At 34.7% G+C, this 26,824-nt stretch overlaps 1 protein-coding gene across 1 annotated transcript; it reads right to left on the bottom strand.

Moving 5' to 3' along the window:
* Nucleotides 1-4,303: 4,303 nt before the first annotated feature.
* Nucleotides 4,304-26,345, bottom strand: LOC132724080 (sodium-dependent proline transporter-like). The gene is made up of 6 exons (XM_060708892.1): nucleotides 24,519-26,345; nucleotides 23,157-23,292; nucleotides 11,017-11,272; nucleotides 6,932-7,494; nucleotides 5,368-5,523; nucleotides 4,304-4,806 (listed from the first exon to the last, which is right to left on the bottom strand). Exons 1-6 carry the CDS (start codon nucleotides 25,136-25,138, stop codon nucleotides 4,513-4,515), a joined length of 2,025 nt encoding a protein of 674 aa, XP_060564875.1. The 5' UTR covers nucleotides 25,139-26,345; the 3' UTR covers nucleotides 4,304-4,512.
* Between the last annotated feature and the right edge of the window lie 479 nt (nucleotides 26,346-26,824).

Below are 26,824 nucleotides of genomic sequence, written 5' to 3'. Positions count from 1 at the left end.
AATGACATCCTTAGAACGATATTCATTCATAAAAGGCGCGCGACAATGACGTCATTTAAAGCACGCGACTTAGGATTTTCTAGCAGTGGTGTTAACGTGAGATAATCCTGCCCGATATGCAAGAATAATAATATTTGTCATATGTTGCGGTTCGGACCGGAATATCCGTCCCGAGGGGACCCGCCCATTTGGTGGAAACGAGGCTTGCACACTTGTGTTTTATAAAATTTGCAAGATCATGGACCACAGTAAAAAATCTGCTGATTTCACGGTAATATTAAAAGAGGCCATGACCCCATTATTTTAGGTGAATCCTATATGAAACTCAAATTAAGCATCGGTAAGAAAATATTTGTGAAATTTCTCTGATTCAGATGTGCACTATAACGCTATATACGTGAAAGAGAATATAGGACCGTCACAGGGTAAGCTCTTAACTTTTTAGACATTTAAATAAAATTCAAAGCTTTTTCTGAAAAAAAAGAAAAGAAAATAGAAAAAGAAAATGTGATTAGATCTATATCCTCCTGACTTTTCAAATTTGTACTCATTTTTATATCGGATTTTTATGCAGTCTTCGTCAAAATATTCTTTGGGTCGTGGGTTCTGATATGTCCAGCGTATGCAATACGTTTAAAAAGAATTTCACTAAACGAACCCCAGAATACAGAATTTTTGCGGCGTTTCTTGTTGACTTGTTTTGCATCCTTTCTATAGTACAGATTTCACCCATCTATCCACTTTCTGTACAGCACCTGTTCTTGCTAACTCCTGTCCTTCCCATTCTTTGTATTCTGGCTCGTATCTATTCGATATTTTTTCCAGCATAATCTTCTGCATGTGATCGCGTATTCCCCTTATCGCTCCCTAAACTAGAAGTTCACTTCCCACATTTTGATCCGAAGCAGTCTTCTTAATTGTCTTATAAATATGATCAGCCAAAAGAGCAGTGATCCAAAGTATGTATTCCTTTTGCATCGTCACCCTAAATTTTCCTTTTATGTCGCGCAATATACGTCTCCTAGTAACATCTGCCGTCACGCACTCTGAATCCATGTAACCGAGCACGTTCTCTTCGTATTCTGGCTGGCGCAGACCAAAAGTTACGTCGATTATTTTTTTCCATGGGTCTATATACTCCTCATCGCATGTATCCGTCATATTCTCCTTATCGCTACCGTCATCAGAGCTAGAAAGCGTGTGCGCACTTCTGCAACACTATATCATATATACACTGTATACATACCTGACAGATGTATGATCAGTTTGTAACCAGACTTGCTGGTACTAATAGTTATTAAGCTTTCCAACAAGTTTGTAACCAAACCTGCTGGTACTGATTATTATCAAGCTTTCCCACAAGTTTGTAACCAGACCTGCTGGTACTGATTATTATAAAGCTTTCCCATAAGTTTGTAACCAGACATGCTGATACATATAATTAAAAAAGCTTTCCAACAAGTTTGTAACAAGACCTCCAACAAGTTTGTAACAAGACCTGCTGGTACAGATAATTAAAAAGTTTTCCCACAAGTTTGTAACCAGACCTGCTGGTACTGATAATTATTAAGCTTTCCCACAAGTTTGTAACCAAACCTGCTGGTACTGATAATTAAAAAGCTTTCCCATAAGTTTGTAACCAGACATGCTGATACATATAATTAAAAAAGCTTTCCAACAAGTTTGTAACAAGACCTCCAACAAGTTTGTAACAAGACCTGCTGGTACAGATAATTAAAAAGTTTTCCCACAAGTTTGTAACCAGACCTGCTGGTACATATAATTAAAGAGCTTTCCAACAAGTTTGTAACCAGACCTGCTGGTACTGCTTATTATAAAGCTTTCCAACAAGTTTGTAACCAGACCTGCTAGTATAGCTAATTAAAGAGCTTTCAAACAAGTTTTTAACCAGACCTGCTGGTACTGTTTATTATAAAGCTTTCCAACAAGTTTGTAACAAGACGGCTGGTACAGATAATTAAAAAGCTTTCCCACAAGTTTTGTAACTAGACCTGCTGGTACAGACAATTAAAAAGCTTTCCAACAAGTTTGTAACCAGACCTGGTTGTACTGATTATTCTAAAGCTTTCCAACAAAGTGTAACCAAACCTGCTGGTACAGATAATTAAAAAGCTTTCCAACAAGTTTGTAAACAGACCTACTGGTACTGATAATTATAAAGCTTCCCAACAAGTTTGTAACTAAACCTGCTGGTACTGATAATTGTAAAGCTTTCCAACATGTTTTGGGCCAGACCTGCTGGTACCGATTATTATCAAGCTTTCCCACAAGTTTGTAACCAGACCTGCTGGTACTGATTATTATCAAGCTTTCAAACCAGTTTGTAACCAGACTTGCTGGTACTGATAATTATTAAGCTTTTTCACAAGTTTGTCACCAAACCTGCTGTTACAGATGATTATAAAGCTTTCCCACAAGTTTGTAACCAAACCTGCTTGTACTGGTAATTATTAAGCTTTCCCACAAGTTTGTAACCAAATCTGCTGGTACTGATAATTGTAAAGCTTTCCCACAAGTTTGTAACCAAACCTGCTGGTACTGATAATTATTAAACTTTCCAACAAGTTTGTAACCCAACCTGCTGGTACTGATAATTATTAAGCTTTTCAACAAGTTTTGGGCCAGACCTGCTGGTTCTGATTATTATCAAGCTTTCCCACAAGTTTCTAACCAGACCTGCTGGTACTGATTATTACCAAGCTTTCCAACCAGTTTGTAACCAGACTTGCTGGTACTGATAATTATAAAGCTTTCCCACAAGTTTGTAACCAAACCTGCTGGTACTGATAATTTTAAAGCTTTCCCACAAGTTTGTAACCAAACCTGCTGGTACTGATAATTATTAAGCTTTCCCACAAGTTTGTAACCCAACCTGCTGGTACTGATTATTGTAAAGCTTTCCCACAAGCTTGGAGCCAGACTTGCTGGTACTGATTATAATAAAGCTTTACCACCAGTTTGAAACCAAATGCTGGTACTGATAATAATAAAGCTTCCCATTAAGTTTGTAACCAAATCTGCTGGTTCTGAAAATTGTAAAGCTTTCCCACAAGTTTGTAACCAGATCTGCTGGTACTGATAATTATAAAGCTTTACCACCAGTTTGTAAGCAGACCTGCTGGTACTGATAATTATAAAGCTTCCCAACAAGTTTGTAACCAATCCTGCTGGTACTGATAATTATTAAGCTTTCCAACAAGTGTTGGGCCAGACCTGCTGGTACTGATTATTATCAAGCTTTCCCACAAGTTTCTAACCAGACCTGCTGGTATTGATTATTATAAAGCTTTCCAACCAGTTTGTAACCAGACTTTCTGGCACTGATAATTATAAAGCTTTTCCACAAGTTTTTAACCAAACCTGCTGGTACTGATAATTATAAAGTACCACAAAAACAACAATAATAAAGACAGAATAGTTTTGGGTTGAGATAGTAGCATAGTTAGAAAATGGCAACATATTTGGTCGGGTGGCTGATAATGATGAGGGTAATTTTAATGAATTTATCGCAAAATAACGAGGATACTGTTGCCAAATCGTCTGTACCCGTGACATTAGTATATTTCTTGAGTGAACATCCATGTCTAAATAATCATTTTTAACAAAACTATTTTGAAAAAAAATCCACATTTATACGGTTCGTAGATGCTAGACCTTTCTTTCTCAATAAGTCTGCAGTTCGAACATCTTTGGGTCTTACCTTCACAAAAAATCGACACTTATACAAGCCACAGATTCTAGACCTTTCCTTCTCAATAAGTCTGCAGTTCAAACATCTTTGGGTCTTACCTCCACAAAAAATCGACACCTTTACGGACCGCAGATGCCATGTCTTTCCTACTCGTTAAATCTATGAAGCAAGGCCTTTCCTATATAACAAATCTGCGATCAGCTTTAGATTGCAGTTGTTTCCTATACCTAATGTGCCACTTCATTGTTGCATTTATTTGTTCATTACGGCGCGTACTGGTGACGCAATTTATTTTTAATTTTTGTTCAGGGAGTGTTCATTTCGGATAAAAATATGTAAAAGCCTATGACATTTTATCATTGTTAGAGAAAGAGAACGCTGGTATTTAAAATTTCATTTATAGTATCAGCTTTGAATTGACGATATCAATACCCTATATTTGTATGACTGAGAAAAATAAAACTCAACATTTATTTATTTATACAAGTTTTTTTTTCAACAAAAGAATATTATAATGTAATAAAGTACAAATCGTCAGCGCTAGTCATAGATACACTTGAAGAGAGATCATAAACAAGATTGAGAATGAGATAATGTAAGGAAATCATACATTTTTTATTTATATCAAAACGAAACACAATCATACAAATATTAGAACTGAAAGACACTTTTAAAGAAAATTTATAAATGCAAACATATAATAATGTTAGACAAATATACATGTACAAATGTCTATTAAATTTCACAACAGCTACAACAACAACAACAACATATAGCAACATCATTTAAAGTCTACGTTACTATATTGTATTATTTTCCCAACCTCCCCATCCCCATTTATTTACTTCCGGGTTAATGGTGACATCCCTACTGCCACCTAGATCACACGATAAATAACCACCATTAATGTTAACGTCAGCAAGCTGGTCCTGGGCAGAGTTACAGGTTGGTGGTGCAAAGCTTGACTCACATCTATCTGAATCCATTCTGTGCCGCTGACCTATCGGATGTATATACTCATTCACATAACGGCCACTTCTGTCGACCTTAAGTCTTGGGCCCCAATCTTTCTCCTCGTGCATCGCTTCTTTTATCTGGAAATAATCAATTTTAATGTAACATAACAGAAATGATCATCTTTATTCTATCAATAAGTTAGACAATACTAACATATGACCAAATAATCACGATATTCACCATTTTTTCATACGCGACATACATATGTATAAGATACTGAAAATATCTCAGTATATAACATTATAACGACTTTCCTGGATTAAAAATATCATTTTAAACTTAAAGGGACTCCACAGTAGGTTTTTTTTTTTAAATGACGGGACTTGGAATATTTTTTTCCCTCTGATTTAGGTCTAGACCAATCACTTGTGTGCTAAATTTGAGAACATCCACTTACTCCGTTTAACCAGAGCAATCACGTTAATTGTGAAAAATGACCCAATATATGAAAAGCAAAACAACCCTACTTACTGAAATCGGGCTAAGAACAGCACAAAAATACGATTTTCATTAAATTTCTGGGTATATTTCTTAATTATCTTTTGCATATATTTCTGATCTATGTAAGAAATTCAGATTTTATGTTTTTTAGCCTTTTGCGCCTCAGTGAAGTTCTTTTTACATGAAATAATACAAACCCCGCCATTTTTCCGTATTTGGTACCCAGCGACGCCTAGCATAATCACTAAGGGCGTGATTATCAATATCCATCCAAATGCCTCTCCCCCTGGCGTTGTTGTTACACCATTATAACTAACGGAAGTGTATCCTACCGCAGACGCAATAAAAATAAACTGCAAGAAGAAAGAATAAAAATGTGAAATAGTCATATTTTTACATATATGTTTTTTAACTAACAATCGTTTACTTCAATATAACAAATATTAAAACAAGAGGGCAATGATGGCCCTGAAGTCGCTCACCTGTATATAGGCCCACGAGAGGGGCCAGTTTAAACCCCGGGGCTTTTATTTGAACAAACTTGGTAGACACCCATTAGAAGATGTTTCTGCTAAACATCTAAGGTCTAGCTCGTTGGGTTTTTTAAAAGGAGATTTTTTTAAAGTTTTTCCTTTACACATTTAGTTAAAAACAATGACACACCTGGGGCAAGGCCAGTTTTGACCCCAGGGCCTTTATTTGAACAATCTTTGTAGACACTTACTAGAAAATGTTTCATGCTTAATATCTAAACTCTAGCTATTCGCTTTTTTCAAAGAAGATTTTTAAGGTTTTGCTATACAAATATAAGGAAAATCAATGTCCCCAGGGGCGGGGCCAATTTTGACCCCAGGGCTTTTATTTGAACAAACTTTGTAGACACTCACTAGAAGATGCTTCATGCTTAATATCTAAACTCTAGCTTTTTCAGTTTTTTCCAAGAAGATTCTTTAAGTTTTTGCTATACACATATAAGGAAAATGAATGACCCCCGGGGCGGGGCCAATTTTGACCCCAGGGCTTTTATTTGAACAAACTTGGTAGTGTATAAACTCACTAGAAGATGATTCATGCTTAGTATATAAACTCTAGTTATTTGGTTTTTTCCAAAGAAGATTTTTTTAAGCTTTTGCTATACACATATAAGGAAAATCAATGACCCCCAGGGCGGGGCCAATTTTGACCCAAGGGCTCTTATTTGAACAAACTTGGTAGACATCCATTAGAACATGTTTCATGCTAAATATCGTTGTTCTAGCTCTTTGGGTTCTTTAAAAGAAGATTTTAAAGCTTTTACTATATGCATATAGGGAAAATCAATGACCCCCTGGGGAGTGGCCAATTTTGACCCAAGGGCTTTTATTTGAACAAACTTGGTAGACACCCATTTGAAGATGTTTCATGCCAAATATCTTAGCTCTAGCTCTTTGGTTTTTTTAGAAGAAGATATTTAAAAAAAATTCTTTTGGTTGCCATGGCAACCAGAGTTCTGCATGGAATGGAATTCTTTGAACAACTTTGATAAGGCTTCACGCAAGGAACATCCCTGTGAAGTTTCATTATGATCTGCCTTATGGTTTCAGAGGAGATGTCGTTTTAAAAGTGTGAACGGACAACGTACGACGGACGACAGACGACGGACGAAGAGTGATCCTAATAGCTCACCCTCAGGTGAGCTAAAAGGTATCAAATATATGTATCTGTATACACTAATTCAAATACACGCATTGACAACAAACGAAAATAATAACTTAGTTTTACCATGCCAAATGCAGGAGCAGTGACCCCCCAAGTTGCCATCCAGTACCATTTAAACAGCCCCGACTTCCGGCCAATCATCATCTCAACGTCAGCTATAAAGCGTCGAAGTCCATAAACCCAACATACCGCTACACTCTCCATGATGAGAAACAGGGTTAAGGTAAAGTCTGCCGTATAACGATCCATAACAACTAATAAATGAATACCACCATCTGTAATGAGTGGAAGACCCAAAAGGTATGGTACCACACACAAAGCAATTAAAATTAGATTGCCCTTCTTCTTGAAAAGGTCTGGAAACACGTCTTCAATTGACACATAAACTGTCCAGACCATGATAAAAACCGAGTCAACACCCAGTGTTAACACCACCATGAAAAATAACAACGCCCACATGGCAGATCCTGGGAGCTGTGAGATTCCTTGCAGGTAAGAGATAAATATTAGACCAGGCCCTTGATCAAAGATTGTATCTATTGGTCGGTTGAGCGTATACGACGCGTGGCCAAGGAATGCAAAAACGACAAAGCCAACGCATACACTGGTCAAAGTGTTCACACATCCTTAAAATAAATAAAATATCATTACTTACATTGTGGTTAGTTCACATTCTAGATAGTAGATATTAAATGCACCTAATGTTTTTTACGCAGTCTTAAATGTATTCTGGTACAGTATGCATTACATCCGTACATGTCAGATTCTCGGACAAAGTGTCTCATTTATCCATCAACTCAATCGCGTTATTGTTTTAAAACTCCATAGAAAACATCGTATTAATAAAGACATATTTAGGATCAACCGACTGTGCATTACCGGGTATTATACTATAATATCTATTGCAATCCTAACCACAGGAGCTCAATTTCAACAAACTGGTGTAGCCATTTCGATTTATACCTTTTACAGTCGCTGATATTTTAAATCAAAGAATACCATAATAATAATTGCCAATGTTCACTCGAAAGTCTGCAAACTACTTTGTATGGCACTCCATGCGCTGACGTCATTGGACTGAATATAAATAATTCATTGCTTTTGTAATAATCATAAGTTTAGTTGATGGGCCTTTCTTTATGATGAATGCGATTATAAAGAATATAAGATTGCATAATGTCATTAAAATAATGTAATGAAATAAAAAATATAGTTGTATTAAAAAACACTACTAAATAGGTACCCTAAAATCAGATGTAGTTTTGTTTGTAAAGTTTTCTTGTAAATAAAAACAATATGTATCTTCAGAACGTGGTATTGGTTAGGAATCGAACCAGATACCTTCAGATCGTTAGCCAGGTATCTATCCATTACACCACGCCCCACTGACGTGTGAAATTAACAAATATATCAATTAATTTAATTTTACCCATGAAATATGTGGCATTTTATCATGTTTCTTGAAAATATATTCCATATTTCACTCAAACGTAATATTTATTAGATGCCAGTGTTTATCCAATGATCTTTACGAAAGTTAATGAAGTGCCAGGTCAATATTGTTGGACAATGAAAGGTATAATTTTGTATTGTGTATCGAAATGGTAAACCAGTTTGTTGAAAATGATCTTCCATGCGTGTAATTGGATAAAATTTATATCGAGTGTGCAAAAGGCATTGTAGTCCTTGTGTTTATTTATATTATAAAGTTGTATTTTTGTCATTATTTTTCATTTGCTTATATTCAGTTATTGATAGAATGTTAAGCTCCTGTGTCATACTTATAATAAGAGAGCTGATAAAAATATGTTCAACTAGATCTACATAAATAATATGAGCGTAGACGCCATTTGGTTTTTTGACGTCATATATAACTGATGTCATGTGACGTGTCAGCATTCCCTTTTCTATGCTGCGCATTTAATATATATCGTGTAATAATGCCCTGGGCACGGGGAGAAACTGTTTCATGAAGATTGGACTTCATATGATAATTTGTCACAAGTTCTTATGATAACTGTTATTGAGTTCCTGGAAAATGTTACAGATTTCGTCGATATTGAAGAAACGCTCGTGAAAAATGGTAATTTTCATCTTTAAAATGATAAATCGTTTGATGATAAAGCCTGCCATACAAATTGCATTATGTGTCAGAAAAAGCTTATAAGTCCATTTTTCATCGCCTCTTGCTTAAAATATGGAAATTTTGAATACAAATTCCAAATTATTTGCTCATTCGTACACATTGACTTGTCCCTTCGTGATCTTCTTCGTTGCCATACTTAATTACCTAATAATTAAGAAAAGTTGCAAACATAAAGCCCTTACTAACAAATTCATGCTGTTTTTTTCAAATGTCATGGAGTTCTCGTAATAACTCTGAAAATGTCCTAGAGTTCTTATGATAACTTTTGTTACGGCCGATGTGCTTTTGTTTATTATTTATTTTAACTCTCTTATATAACAAAGAAGGTCGCAAGCGTGATATTTTTCGCAACAATGCACTCGCCGCAACACAATGACGGCGCCATTGTGTTGGAAAAGTCTGATAAATAAAAAAGTAACTTTTTGTTGAATTTTGTTCTGAAAGCTATCTAGAATGATACAAAGTGGTCAAACTAAAACGAAAAAAATCCGGACATCAATATCTTTTAGTGTCCAGCTTTATTTGTCATCCAATGAAAACGGTGTATTTCTAAAACATTGTTTGTTTTGATTTTCATAGAAGAACAATAGTCGATACTGTATCTAACTCCGTTCATAGTCGCCTTCTAATTTTCATTGTACTTCAGTGAACCTCGTTGCGACGTAATTAAGTGAATAAAACAATGAGGCCAAATAAAGCTTGACACTTAGTATGTTAGTATTCATCCGTAGCTGTTCTACAGAACTCTTGTCACTATCGCTCCCTTTGAAGTTTCTAATTTTTGATAACCACTAACATATACGTATTCAGTATTTAACGCTGTACAAACGTTTAAAGTGTTGTAGCGTCAATATGAAACGCTAAACAGAGTGTGCAAAAAAAGGCAAAACAAGAACGATTTTTCAACGCAAACCAGTTAAATTTCACATTAATTTCACTATAAATACTCAGTTTTTCGTTTGAAAAATATAAAGTGAAATAAAGAAAACACACAAAATTTTGATCAACGTTCTCAAAATTCATTACTCACAAAATGTTTCTGCAAACGGTAGACTTAACGACAGTTTTTTTTTCCCAACCGACTGGGACACCTTTTAAAGAACCAAATGAAATGGTCAATATGTACCAATAGGCAAGTATTTGAAAATTGTACTCAAAACTTCCAATTTTAAACCAGAATCTATTAAAAATGGACTAGATAAAGTTTTTTTCTGAAACATAAAATCATAAATAAGCAAGCTTATTATCAAAGTTTAATTTGCACATCAAACTCCCCATTTAAAGTTACAAATTACCATTTTTACATGTGTTTCTCCAGTATACAAAATAGTGAATTCATAATGTTTTCCAGGAACTCCGTGACAGTTATCATAAGAAATTGAGATATCCTTCGTGTAAATACTGACTATCTGTATGTACTTCCCTGTATAAGTTTATTTTTATATACTATAATTCATCTTACGCAGCGACAGCGTTTTGATTTTCTTGTATAACAGTTTGAGATTGATACATATGGAATTTTGCATGAAAAAAAAAAGAAGTGCCTGGACTAGGATTTGAACCATAGGCCTCTAAACTTTTAATGCACTGTAATTCGTTAAATGCGTACATTAAAAATTATTCTTTCTTTTAAATTGCTGGTTTTTAAGCAGTTTTGAGTGAGAACTACTTTGCGTTGTTAGGACTGTAAGGAAATTTTGTGTTAGACCGTGGATGTTAGCTATGTATTTACTGATCTTACGATCAGAAAGTACAATAAGGTATTTTACTAAAATGCCCGTTTATTTTGAGCCTGCTGGAACTGAGCCTTTCCTGCACTTGCCACGAGTACAAACGTTATCCTTCACATTCATGCAGTCTGACCAAGAATATATACCCTCGGTACCTAGCTTCGATAATAAAATCTTAATTATTTAAAGTGAACTGTTCAAAATTCAAAGCTTTGTAAATCCATAGCACAAACTCCGAGTTAAAGAATGGTAAATGATGTATATACTAATACCAAGAATGATACCATCCCGGAGAACGTTATTACTAAACCTATTGTGGCTAGCAAGCGCAATGTGGGAGCCGAAAGCCACGCCAATGGAGTACATGGCCTGAGTTGCTGCGCTGGACCAGATAGCCATGTTGGACAACTTCCGGTAGTCTGGTTCCGTGTAATATTTTATGCCGATTTCATGACCTTCTAATGTCATACCTCGAACCAGTAAAATGATCATAACCAAGAACGGGAACGAGGCTGTAAAATAGGCTACCTGAAATATAAAGAAAACACATTAATATGAGCAATAATTATGTGTATCCCAGACCCTTACATGCCTAGTCCTGACAAACACCAGTGACTTGTATCCCAGACCCAAACATACACCAGTGATGTGTATCTCAGACTCCCACAGTGACTTCTATCCAAGACCCCACATACACCAGTGATGTGTATCCCAGACCCCCACATACATCAGTGACTTGCATCCAAGACTCCCACAATACACCAGTGATGTGTATCACAGACCCTGACATACATGTATAGCCAAGGCTCACACGTACACAAGTGACTTGTAGCCAAGTTCCCCATGCACACCAGTGATGTGTATCACAGACCCCAAAATACATCAATGTCTTGAAAACCAGACCCCCACATCCACCAGTGACTTGTTTCCCAGACCCCGCCGTGATATGTAGCCCAGCGCTCACATACACCAGTGATGTGTAGACCAGACCCTAAACGTACACCAGTTTTAAGTCCAGATCCTCACATACACTAGTTATGTGTATCCCAGAACCCCATATATACCAGTGACTTGTAGCCCAGCCCCCACATACACCAGTGACTTGTTGTTCAGACCCCCACATACACCAGTTATTTGTTGTCCAGACTCCCACATACACTAGTGACTTGTAGGCCAGACCCTATATACACCAGTTATTTGTAGCCCAGACCGCTACAATACATTTAGTTTATGTGTAGCCCAGACCGGCACATACCCCCCACCGCTTTGGTCCAGGGGTTTGTAAAATTGGGTTGTAGCCAGACCCCCCCACCTATAAAAGTTATTTGAGTCCCCAACCCCAAGTTTTCCCCCCGGGGATTTTTTATCTATTTGCCCCCTAACCAGGACCCTTTTACCCCACCCCCACCCTAAAACCAGTTATTTTCCCCCCAGTTCCCCCCCATGCACCCGGGTTTTTCGTGTTTTGAGACCCCCCCTAAACACCCCGACCCCCCAAGGGCCCCCCCTTAATTACCAGTTTATTTGTAGCCCAAAAATTTTATCCAAATATTTTATAGGCCCCCGCCCAAAGCCCTAAAAAAAACTATGACTTTTACTTGAAATTTTTTCGGTGAATCCCGTTTTAAGGGCATTCTCTTTGAAGATAATCAAATAACAAGAGGGTCATGATGGCCCTGAGTCGCTCACCAGAAACAACTGCTTGTCAGTGTTTGAAATTATCTAGTGTCAATATGGAATGCTACAGTCAAAGTTTGGAGAGAGGTATTTCTTTATTAAGCTTTAGTAACCACTAAAAGAATCAAATTAATATGAGCAAACTTGATAAAAGACTACCAAAGAATGCTACAGACAAAGTTGGATGATCATCCATCAATTATTTCTGTAGAAGATCATTTATTATTTCAGTATTTAATGATGTAGTTTTATTTCTTCTATATTTTGCTTTCGCAGCCCTTAAAAGGGGCTAATAAAATTAATAAAAGACTACATAAGAACGCTACAGATATAGTTCGGTGATAATCCATCAATTAGTACTGTAGAAGCGGACATTTAAAGGTATTTCTATTTTCAGCCTTAGCTGCCACTAAAAGGGGCCAATCAAATCAATATGAGCAAATTTGATAAAATACTACTCAAGAATGCTACAGACAAAGTTTGGTGATCATCCATCAATTAGTTCTGTAGAAGCAGACGTTATAAGGTATTTCTATTTATAGCTGTAGCGGCCCCTTAAAGAGGCCAATCAAATAAATATGAGCAAACTTGATAAAAGACTATCTAAGAATGCTACAGACAAAGTTGGATGATCATCCATCAATTATTTCTGTAGAAGAAGATGTCTTAAGGTTTTTCTATTTCAGCTCTAGAGAACCCTAAAAGGGGCCAATCAAATTAATATGAGCAAACTTGATAAAAGACTACCATGAATGATACAGGCAAAGTTTGGTGATGATCCATCAATTAGTTCAGTAAAAGAATATGTTTAAATGTTTTTCTATGTTTAGCTCTATAGACGCCTAAATGGGGCAAATTGAAATGAAAGGAGCAAATTTAATTGTGACTGCCACTTTTCATACTAATAGCTCACACTGAACATTCGGTTCTGGTGAGCTAACAAGTATAATCCTCGCAGTCTCCGACGTTGCGAGTCAGTCTACAAGATTTGATATTTTGGAATAAAAATTCTCACTGGCCCAGCGGAGCGGGGACATCATGCTGGCAAGTTATGAGTCCATGTCCCCTCTACCCTACACTTTTTTCAGGGATGGGTCCGGCATTACACCTACATGTTCGTAACTTGTACACTGTCAAGTGCTTACAGCTTTGTGTATTATAATGACACACGATCAGCACTATTTTGTAACATAACACCAGGTTTAAGTGGGATAAACAAGTATACATTGCACTATACAGTTCTGAAACTGTTCCATGTTAATCAAGATTTGTGTTACTGTGTACACCGTTAACCGTAATAATACTTAATAGGGATATCTCTCCAAACCACAAGACCTTGTTATTGCCGCAGCAACATCTTAGATTGAGAACTCTTTTGAACACAAGCATAAACGAAATGGCTGCTGACCGTAATGAAATCAGGAGTATGTGCGCTATGAATATCTTACGCTTTATGCAGTACCGCAAGAGGGACCTGTGCAACAACAAAATCAAAGAGAAAAAACACTGCCGCAGAAAGTCCGAATGCCACAATAATGCACCTACATTGTATAACCTAAATGGAAACCTACGTCGGAACTTTATACCATAAATGGAGACCTATGTAGTGACTATGCACTTAATGGAGGCCTTTGTCACAAATATACGCTAAATGGAGTCCTATGTAGTAACTTTACACTAAATGGAGACCTATATCGTAACCTCACACTAAATGCAGTCCTATGTCGCAACAAAATACTAAATATACACCAAATGGTGGTCTATGTCGTAAGTTTACACTGAATGGATGTCTATTTTGCAACAATACACTAAATGGATATCTATTTCGTAACTATACACTAAATAGAGGTCTATATCGCAACTTTACTAAAATGGATATAAATTGAGACCAGTTCGCAACTATGTTGCAACTATACACTAAGGGGAGGTCTATGCTACATCTATCTGAGATCTATGTTGCAGCTTTACCCTAAATGGAGGTATATGTCGCAAACTATACTGTAAATTGATGTGTTTGTGCAAACTATACCCGAAATGGAGGTGATGGAGGTCTATGTCGCAAACTATATCCTAAATGGATGTCTACCCTAAATGGATGTCTACCCTAAATGGAGGTCTATGCGCAAATATACATTAGATTAGATGGAGGTCTATGTCGTAACTATACTCTAAATGTCTATTTTGTATCTGTTCCCTAAATGGACGTCTATTTCGCAAACTATATCCTTAATGCATGTGTATGTTGCAAGCTATACTCTACATGAGGATCTAGGACGCAAAGTTCCACAAACACTTAGCTAGCTAGAGGATATTTATGTTGCCACTATACCCTTAATACAAGTATACGTTGCAACTATTACAGGGTTTTTCTATGGCTACTTCACTATCAGAAATGGAGACGCAACTAAACTCTTTTTTTTGGTATCTCTGTCGCAAGTATATGTACATCTCATGTCAGAATTTTTCCGTAAACAGCTATACACTTAATTACATCAAACACCGTATCAAGTTTCAAGTACTGTAGATCTTTCAATTGATAATGCAAGAAAATATTTTGACTTTTTAAACAGGATCACGGCAGCATAAATAAGTTTAATAATAAAACATTATTATGAAATATCCCCAAAGAATAACATTGACCCCGAACTCTAAACACAAATTACTTCCTTATTCAAGCAATGTTTAAAGCAACATGCCTGCAGAGTCATACTAAATTTCATGGTTTTGTTTTAAATTGTACTTAAAAGTAAAATAAGTGAACAAAGAAAATGATTTACAAATTACAATTCAAGTTTATTACCAAATATTGCCTTTACTGCGTAAGTAACTCAGTAGAAATATGGTGATGAATATTGCAAAATCATTCCTTAATCTCACGTAACATGTGATTCATTACTTGAATCCTCATCAGTTTACTTTTCTTAGAATCTGGGAACAATTTTCGCAAGTTGAATTTTTCTTCAAATGTTTTTGCTAAACTGTTTGTTTGCTTTACTACTATTTCTGTACTCTTAATTTATCATTTTTCCTTAAATCACGTCTAAGGTCCCTTTCAAGAAAAGAATACAAGAATACAAACCATGATAACTTTAGTATTTACATTGATAGGAAGATAGTTAAAATAAATTTATTTGTTATGCTTTTAGTCATGTATCAGAATATAAGACATTTTAAAAAGTTAAGAGATTCAATTATCTATACATACACAATAGAAGGGGCAAAAAGATGGAAAAAAGTAAATAAACTGCTTTGGGAGCATTTCTCTCTGCATTTACGTTTTTAGCTATCAAAGATTTCAATTAGATTTATCCAGCAAAAAATTTCAAAGTCTTCTAATGTGTCAGTTTATAATGCAACAAATCTTTCAATTTTTAATCTGTTTTAAATTTTCTTTTGAAGATACTAATGTCTGGAGTTCGTTTTTTTAATTTACTGGTATAAATGTAATATTTAGAGAAGAGAAGAATATATGATATTTCTTATTTTTAGCATGAAAGAAAGATGTACAATTGTCATACATTACATTTATTGCTATTTCATTTAGTCATTTGAATAAATTATTCAAGAATATTTGTACCGTTTGGCAGTCCCAAAATAGGTGGTCTATACTTTCAACAACCATACAGCTAAAATCACAAAGACTAGATTCAGTTAATTTACATTGAAGGAAAAATTTGTTTGTTGCAATATTTTTTATTTAAAGTTTGTAAAATATTATCTTTGCAATATACAAAAACGTTTTCGTAAAATTTTTTGCAATTGAAATTATTTTTGGGGAAATCGTTCTTCCCATTTTATTTGCGATTTCATTTTTTATTTAAACACAGTTTTTATTTGCTTTTGAGGTCGTTGACTACAAACCCCTTGCCCCTTACCGCTGTGGGTTCAAATCCCGACAGGGACTTTGGATTCTTTCATGCGGATGCACATTCGGATGTCAAAATTACATTTATTTATTTTTTTCTACAATAGATTTACCATGTTGATTTCCAAGTGAACCTATTCAGAGAACTGTACATTTCTTGTAATTAAGTTTTTAAGACCAGAAATAAAGGAAATAAGTTCAAATATGTTCATAGTTTCTTCAAAGCTGTTTGATTTACCATTTCATAATGTATTTGTATCGTCTGCCAACATGCTATTTTATCTTAATAATTCTAAAACCTTCAATATTTCCTTGTTTTGTCTTATAGCTATTGACAGTAGATCAATTGGTTTGATAAATTTATAAGGAGATAATGGAATAACTCAGACAAAAAACCATTGTAAAGTATACAACTTGTGGGTGTTTTGTAAATAAGTTCAATTTGGTACGGAGATATAATGTTTTAAACACGTATTTGTAGCTTATGCTATCGAACGTTTTTTTCGAACTAAATGTATATCTATTTCGTAACTATACACTAAATAGAGGTCTATATCGCAACTTTACTAAAATGGATATAAATTGAGACCAGTTCGCAACTATGTTGCAACTATACACTAAGGGGAGGTCTATGCTACATCTATCTGAGATCTATGTTGCAGCTTTACCCTAAATGGAGGTATATGTCGCAAACTATACTGTAAATTGATGTGTTTGTGCAAACTATACCCAAAATGGAGGTGATGGAGGTCTATGTCGCAAACTATTTCCTAAATGGATGTCTACCCTAAATGGATGTCTACCCTAAATGGAGGTCTATGCGCAAATATACATTAGATTAGATGGAGGTCTATGTCGTAACTATACTCTAAATGTCTATTTTGTATCTGTTCCCTAAATGGACGTCTATTTCGCAAACTATATCCTTAATGCATGTGTATGTTGCAAGCTATACTCTACATGAGGATCTAGGACGCAACGTTCTACAAACACTTAGCTAGCTAGAGGATATTTATGTTGCCACTATACCCTTAATACAAGTATACGTTGCAACTATAACAGGGTTTTTCTATGGCTACTTCACTATCAGAAATGGAGACGCAACTAAACTCTTATTTTGGTATCTCTGTCGCAAGTATATGTACATCTCATGTCAGAATTTTTCCGTAAACAGCTATACACTTAATTACATCAAACACCGTATCAAGTTTCAAGTACTGTAGATCTGATAACTGATAATGCAAGAAAATATTTTGACTTTTTAAACAGGATCACGGCAGCATAAATAAGTTTAATAATAAAACATTATTATGAAATATCCCCAAAGAATAACATTGACCCCGAACTCTAAACACAAATTACTTCCTTATTCAAGCAATGTTTAAAGCAACATGCCTGCAGAGTCATACTAAATTTCATGGTTTTGTTTTAAATTGTACTTAAAAGTAATATAAGTGAACAAAGAAAATGATTTACAAATTGCAATTCAAGTTTATTACCAAATATTGCCTTTACTGCGTAAGTAACTCAGTAGAAATATGGTGATGAATATTGCAAAATCATTCCTAAATCTCACGTAACATTTGATTCTTTACTTGAATCCTCATCAGTTTACTTTTCTTAGAATCTGGGAACAATTTTCGCAAGTTGAATTTTTCTTCAAATGTTTTTGCTAAACTGTTTGTTTGCTTTACTACTATTTCTGTACTCTTAATTTATCATTTTTCCTTAAATCACGTCTAAGGTCCCTTTCAAGAAAAGAATACAAGAATACAAACCATGATAACTTTTGTATTTACATTGATAGGAAGATAGTTAAAATAAATTTATTTGTTATGCTTTTAGTCATGTATCAGAATATAAGACATTTTAAAAAGTTAAGAGATTCAATTATCTATACATACACAATAGAAGGGGCAAAAAGATGGAAAAAAGTAAATAAAGTGCTTTGGGAGCATTTCTCTCTGCATTTACGTTTTTAGCTATCAAAGATTTCAATTAGATTTATCCAGCAAAAAATTTCAAAGTCTTCTAATGTGTCAGTTTATAATGCAACAAATCTTTCAATTTTTAATCTGTTTTAAATTTTCTTTTGAAGATACTAATGTCTGGAGTTTTTTTTAATTTACTGGTATAAATGTAATATTTAGAGAAGTGAAGAATATATGATATTTCTTATCTTTAGCATGAAAGAAAGATGTACAATTGTTATACATTACATTTATTGCTATTTCATTTAGTCATTTGAATAAATTATTCAAGAATATTTATACCGTTTGGCAGTCCCAAAATAGGTGGTCTATACTTTCAACAACCATACAGCTAAAATCACAAAGACTAGATTCAGTTAATTAACATTGAAGGAAAAAGTTGTTTGTTGCAATATTTCTGTTTAAAATTTTTTATTTAAAGTTTGTAAAATATTATCTTTGCAATATACAAAAACGTTTTCGTAAATTTTTTGCAATTGAAATTATTTTTGGGGAAATCGTTCTTCCCATTTTATTTGCGATTTCATTTTTTATTTAAACACAGTTTTTTTTTTGCTTTTGAGGTCGTTGACTACAAACCACTTGCCCCTTACCGCTGTGGGTTCAAATCCCGACAGGGACTTTGGATTCTTTCATGCGGATGCACATTCGGATGTCAAAATTACATTTTTTTTTCTACAATAGATTTACCATGTTGATTTCCAAGTGAACCTTTTCAGAGAACTGTACATTTCTTGTAATTAAGTTTTTAAGACCAGAAATAAAGGAAATAAGTTCAAATATGTTCATAGTTTCTTCAAAGCTGTTTGATTTACCATTTCATAATGTATTTGTATCGTCTGCCAACATGCTATTTTATCTTAATAATTCTAAAACCTTCAATATTTCCTTGTTTTGTCTTATAGCTATTGACAGTAGATCAATTGGTTTGATAAATTTATAAGGAGATAATGGAATAACTCGGACAAAAAACCATTGTAAAGTATACAACTTGTGGATGTTTTGTAAATAAGTTCAATTTGGTCCGGAGATATAATGTTTTAAACACGTATTTGTAGCTTATGCTATCGAACGTTTTTTTCAAATCAGTGAATAATAAAAGTCCCGGTTTATCATATTTTCTGCATACTCTATCACATCGAAATGTTATCTTATATTTTCACTTATATATCGTCCTGTGATGAAACCTGTTTGACTATTATCAATTATTGTTATTAATACCCATTTAATTCTATGACCGATAACCTTTTTAAGGAATTTATAATCTTCATTCAGCAAACTTATATGTCGCCAGTTTTACAAAATTGGTAAATTTGGTTTTGGAATAAGAGTTAATAAACCTTGTGCTTGTAATTGACTGAGACAATAAATTTCAAAAGAAAAAAATCATAGCACTTACTAAATCATCTTTTAAATGATTCCAAAATATTAAATAAAAATATATACTTAAACCATCTGAACACGGTTAGTTTTATTCTAAGTACTAGAGCATATGTTAAAAGACTATTTCTTGACGCGTGAAGGTTTAGAAAATGGCTATAAAATTCGAAACAAATCATGAAGGAGATTACCAAAATCATAGTCAGTCTTATATTTGTTTAAAAGTTGATATATATTTTTTTCCATTTGATCTGAATTTACGAATTTGATGATGTATTATTGTGTTGAGATCTGCTTGGCCATGGGAGAGTAGCCACCTGTCATACTCATGGAAATGAATTGGCGTGTATTGAATTATATAGTTTCAGTGGAATTGTTGATCTAAAGATTGCATAAAGCTTTCCTTCAAATGTCAATGTTTTTTCAATTCTTTGCATGTCCTTTAATCGGAGAGACATAAGTGTCTGTTTATTAATGCGGGTTAAATCATCGTCTATGTACGATGTATAATCAAGAAATTCTCGGCCCGATAAACTTCTAGTCACTACACTGACATTTACACACGATACGTCAATACCCCGATATCTTATTGAAGATAAATGACCGAGTTACACGCAGTTTTACACACATTCAGTAACATAAAACACATTTTGGTCAGTAGAGAGGTGTGTCATTAAGACCAAATGCAGAAAGTTGAAATCAGAGTCGTCATTAAGTACATTTGTAAGAAAGGGATGTCCCCAAAGGAAATCCATGAAAACTTCATTGATATACTTGGGAAGGAGTTCCCTTCCTATAGCACTGTGAAAAATGGGCTGCTGAATTTAAGAGAGACAGGGAGAGCATTAGAGATGATGAGCGGCCTTGGCGGCCAAAAAGGCCAACAACGATGAAACTGCCGAAGCTGTGCACGATCTGGTCATGTGCGACCAAAGACGAGACCTGCAAAGCATTGCTAGGGAAGTGGGTATAAGTTTTGGTTGGTTCAGTTCAGGCAATTCTGACTGATGTCTATGACACGTCAAATGTTTTCCTAAGATGGATCCCAGACAGTTGACTGAAGACCAGAAGCGGAACAGACATGACATTTCAAGATATCCTGCCTCGCTACGAGGATGAACCTGTTTTTATTAACCGGATCGTAACTCAGGATGGAACATGGGTCCATCATTTCGATCTAGAAAAAATAGAGCCTGCAGTGGAAGCACTATGGCTTATCCCGTCTGCAGAAATTTAAGAGGGTGCCATCAGAGGGGAAGATGATGGTTTCAATATTTTGGGATAGTCAGGGGATAATCATGATTAACTGTTTTGAGCAAGGTTGTGCCATAAACTCTACGTACTATGCAGATGAATTGAAATGTCTGCGTCAAGAAATCTCGCATAAAAGGAGGGGCAAACTGACTCATGGCGTTTTGCTCCTGCACGACAATGCGCCAGCTCACACATCCCAAGATGCGTTGGCTTCAATTAACTGCCTTGGACTCCTCTGACTTCTACCAGCTTCGTGGTAGACGTTGGAAGCAATAAAAGTCTCATGAAAGGGGGTTAATGAGTTCTTTGAGGACCAAAATAGAGAGTTCTATTTTGAAGGGTTAACAAGTTGAAAAGTGCATTGCTGTAGAGGGCTATTATTTTGAAAAGTAAGACCATTAGTTGAGTTCTCTGACTACCGGAATACAACGGGCCAAGAGCTTCTTGATCAATCCTCGTATATCCTCGTGCCTTTTAATGGTTTTGCGTTTTTAATAATATTTATTTTTTGTTTGTCTCCGGACAAATTTGACGATAATAGACTAATCGTTGTTTTTCCTTGTATGACCCGATTCTGTGGGCTATACTTATTTCGTCGTCATTTAAAGTTAGCCCTAGATTATCACTGCACATTTTCAGAAACTGACTTCTGCTACGCGCCCAGTTACTCGCACATTGTTTCTGCGCTGTTCATTGGCATTTTCTTTTAATATTTTTCCGACATAAACATTTTTTTATTTCACCACACAGTTTTTCGTTATTGCATTGGAACTGTTACACAAGAGATGGAGTTTTTATGATAACTTGTCAGGAGTTCTTCTAATAACTGGAAAGTCGGAAAATGTACATACTACAAAAACACTCGTCAAAAATGGTCATTTTCATCTCAAAAAAGTGAGTTTTAGGTGCTTAATTAAACTTTAATGATTAAGCTTGCCTTACATATTGTATTATATGTCGAAAACAAATTCATAGACCATTTTCATCGCCTAAAATCTGATAGTTTTGAGTAAAGAGTAATTGACATGTATTGACCTGTACAATTCTGGTCTTCGTCTTTGCCATACATATTTACCTAATTATAATGCAAACTTGCAAACATAAATCCCCGGCAAACAAATTCTTACCCAATTATTGGAATGTCCTGGAGTTCTTGTGATAACTTTGAAGGTGTCCCGGAGTTCTTTTGATATTTTTTGTTACTGCTAGTGCGATTCTAGCGCTAAATCACGGCACTTTTGAAAGTTTTTTTATTTATTATTCATTATTAAATATAGTACGCCCATTCTTTGCACCTTTGCATAACTAGGACTCCATAAGTCGGATGTGTTGCCTTGTGAACAGTATAATTGTCACTTAGGTATTTTCTTCTTAAATTTAGGTATTTTCTTCTTAAATATAGGTTAATTACAAACACAAATTACATTTACTACTCGTTCAATTGATTGCGGGTATATCCTATTACATTGTTTACAATAATAATGTACATAAAATACTTGATAATTTTGGCTAGACTGTCTAGGCAGTTTGCTCACTAACTGCACGATATTTACGATGTTCACGCACTTTCATATCCCACCCTTTAGAATGTTTATGTAAAATTATAAGCGAATTAAAGCAAGTTCACGATCAAAAAAATTTACTTTCAGTACACCATTCAAATGTTTATGTCATATCTGTATATATCGCAGATTTTCTCGATTGGCGATTACGTAGTTTTGTAGAAATTGAGCCTTACATTTTATAAAAAAGAATGTTTACTTCTTCAAAACCGAAAGCGGAGGTTAAATTTACTTAGATGTGTATATTTTTCCTGATTGGATAATTGTTTTTAGATTTGAAATCTAATAGAGGATATTTAAGTTTTCATCTGTAAATACAGGATTTATTTTCATCGAGTGGTATGATACTAAATATTTCCTTAGTGGTGGTATCCACGAGTGAATATGCCAATCTTTAAATCACAAGATGAACATAAATCATGTATTTAAAGAAAAAGGAAAATATTTCTCAACATTCCATTAATTTAATAAGTGTGTAATAAATTGATATATACCAACTGTTAATATTTATCGATTTTTTAAATCTTTTATCTTTTCAGGTATAGAGAACAGGCTTAGTATACACAAAGAACCGAATAGTCTTTATACATTATTTTGTTCATCAGAATTTTGGCAAGTATCTTTATCTTAACAATAACAACATTCAACAAACAATTAATCTGCCCACATAATGTTAGAAATACCTTTGCTAGTGATCGTATGCCTTTAACGCAGCAATAGAATACCATTAACCAAACAAGAAGTAGTATTATAGCGTTCCGTCCAACCACTGGTCCGAGGTCATCTAACCCGTCAGACTTGTGAACGCCGAGCACAAACCTTAACAAAAACATGGGGAAAAAAGCATTAAATTAAATAATGTTTCAAACATACATTCGTGTCTGGGTTGTAACTTTGTCATGCATAGAAGGATTCCATTATAACTCGGCATAAATGTCTAGCACATCAAAACGATGTGTCGATTATAACTTGGCATGAATGTCCTCCACATCATAACGATGTGCCGCGTCTAAGAATCACGTCCCTACATCAAAGATCAAGGTCACACTAATATTTTGAAGTTTCACTTAACTATTATTCCGTGAAATTTCTTATGTTTTTCGTGGGGTTTCATTGTGTCATTGTTGTTGAGTTGAGGCACATGAAATGAAAACAGAACTTGCCGAGATTCTGATTCAAGTCATTTATAAAAAAAGAGCAAAGGTAAGGCAATTATTTCGTTATAGGTATCCTTCATATAATAATTACACATATAAAATATATAAAGGCTAGCATCTGTTGACAAATGTGTACTTAAACAAACTAATAATAATTAAATAATTGCTAGCAGAACATGTAGATAAACTTACATAATCCAATATAAATATATAATTTGTAAGTATAATCCAAATTATCATGTTAATAACTAGAACAATTTGAAGAAAACATCAATTTGAAGAAAACAAAAAACAAACGGCATTATGCTCAAAACAAACTATACTCTCAGCAAAAGTAATATTTTGGGAAAGAAAGATGCAGAAAATACTTCAAAAACATGTATGGGTCTTTTTTTCCTATTCGAAGTGGTCATCCGCCCTCCCAACCATAAATTTACAGAAATCGGCGTTATTTTTAAACAATTCCTAAATTGTTCTAACGGGATATGCGTATTCGGCGATTATTATGTAATGCTTAAATCTTAAATGCACGTGTTTTCTCGACTTATATATAACAATAGATAACAATAGAACACTAACAGGTCGGTGTCTATTTTCAGACATGTTAAAAGCGGTCGTACGTGATTTACTAAAGAAGCCGGTAGGTAAGTGAAATACTAGTCCACTTTTAACAAAATAGCCGGTAAGTATAAGTAATCAATAAGATTACATGCTGTGAAACATTTCTGTATTTTTTATTTGAATAATTAGTTAAAAGAAGTGAAACAGAGATTTTGTCTTCTTTAATGTATACTCGAACTAAAAATAAATGAAATAGCAACACAATTTATATTATTAAGATAAAAGTAATTCTCTATAAACAATGAAGCAACACTCAATAATTCGTACCTGTTCCAGTATTCTTCTTCCGGTGATTTATACATTTTTTCACACGATTTATACAGTGCCATGAAGTTACTAAATGAAACTGGATCAACAGTAATATTTTGTGAGTGTTTTATTTTCTGCATGCAAGAAACATCCAGGTAATTTTGTAGTGTGTTTATTTTCTTACTGTCATACCTTATTTCGTTATAATTTGGAAAAGGCTCGTTCCTACAATTTTGAGTTGCCCAAGGCTTTTGGCATTGTTGCCATGGTAACGTACCACCAATGTTCACAAGAGACACGAGCATGTAGTAAAATGAATACATGACGATGACGATATAGTTTATATTCGTCATGAAAATATTGAAAATAATTGCCCATCCAACACCCTTGAAAATTGGACAAAATTTCCACACAGTTATCGGTCCTTCAGATGAAAACTGACCCATGAACATTTCGAGAAACAAAATTGGGAACGAGCACAACACAACTGTCAAAACATATGGAATGAAAAATGCCCCGCCGCCGTGGATGTAACATTTGTAGGGGAACCGCCAAATATTTCCCAACCCTACAGTGTATCCAAACGACGTGAACAAATACTCGAGTTTTCCTCCCCATTGCATGCGTTCTCTATCCATTCTGTAAACACGTGCTTTAAACGTACATAAAATAACAATGTATGTCTTGAAAGTTTAGCAAAAACTACACTGAATTGACGTCAAAGATATTTAAAGAAGGAAATTCTGTACATTCAAACAATTTTTCCTGTAAATGTGTTTTAAATATAGGTCCACTTAGTCAACACTACTCCGTTATAATGGTTTATGTAATAGTGCAGATTACAACGGTCGACTTTTATATACCCGACAATTGGAACAGATGAATTTACCAGTGATCATGCCTATAGAATAATCAAAGCACTGCAAGCACTGAGGTATACATTGCTAGACGATATGGTCTATTTTTGTCATCAAGGCCATGTTGATTTTAATCTACTGACCTCAAAATCAATATGGGTCATGTTCTGGCAACGGTCAATGTCCCTAATTCACGGTTCACTATTTAGGGAAGAAGATGTGTAAGCGGCCGGATAGCTCAATCGGTAGAGCTGCGGTACGGTATTCCGAGGGTCCCGGGTTCGAGTCCCAGTCAGGCTGGACATTTTTATCACCCTGTGACATTTGGCATCCAACGTGGGGCAGTAATTTGGAGACTTTATTGTTGCTATCTATTACTATAAACTCATGCTTGTAGTAGTCATCAAAGCAAAACGTACACATAACACGCTAAAGAACAAACATTACACGCAGGCTCTAACATATGAAATATGTAAAACACAAGCAAAACGATACATGCTAAAAGATATATACGTTAAATATTCTCTACGCAAAATCAGCCATATATCTCTTAATAAGACATGCATCTATTACGTTGACACCGCCTCTGGCAAAACAATCATCAAATCATATTTAGTCTTTTAAATAGCAATGAACGAAATAAATATGATATTTTACACTAAAGAAAAACATACATGCATCAGACTGGCAGTCCATCACATTTTCAAGATAATAAGGTGACACAAGTGACAGATGGGGAGGAGTGTGGGACTCCAAAGATTAATGAACCATGTTTAAAGCATGTGGATATATCAAAAGAGCTGTTTGTAGCCCTTTGTTGAAATTTATCCAGCAAAATACACTTGTTATGCTATATTTCATCAACATTACATGCAAAATAACTTCATTTTTTATGTTTACAATAAAGAATATATTAAATTTCTTTATCAAGTATGAGTTTCAGCTGATCATTATCTTTTTGCATGGACCTAAATTACAGTCTGTGCTTCTTGTGATACCATACACTGTGCCAGTAATCTTTCTGGCACCTCTCAAATGCAGTAAGAAGACCAGGACCTTAAGTGCACTTCATTACTGATCACTGTCTCTGTCACCGGCCTAATCAATGGTTAGTGAAAACAAATGCACTGGGTTGGTTCGACAGAATCTGTTATATTTACATGGTAAATACGCTCCTGTAATGACATACATAAACAATAATAAGACACGGAAAATACAAAGAATTAACAATACAAATTCAGATGAATTGAAATACAATATACAAATACATATAAGGCATTAAAGACAAACGTTTACCAGTAGATATATCAATAAAACTACAAAAAGGATGATAATAGTTTTAGAGCATAAATGGCTGTTTACATTTGTATTCAAAATATGGCGAATATCGATTATTCGATAGTGATTGGTTATTGATTTGTTATTGACAGAAAGAAGGTTAATCGAAATAAATACAGTAAAGAACGA

This window comes from Ruditapes philippinarum, unplaced genomic scaffold (genome assembly GCF_026571515.1).
Source record: "Ruditapes philippinarum isolate M1 unplaced genomic scaffold, ASM2657151v2 ctg690_1_1_1_1, whole genome shotgun sequence".
Lineage (NCBI taxonomy): Eukaryota > Metazoa > Mollusca > Bivalvia > Venerida > Veneridae > Ruditapes > Ruditapes philippinarum.
This window is presented reverse-complemented; position numbering and strand designations above follow the sequence as displayed.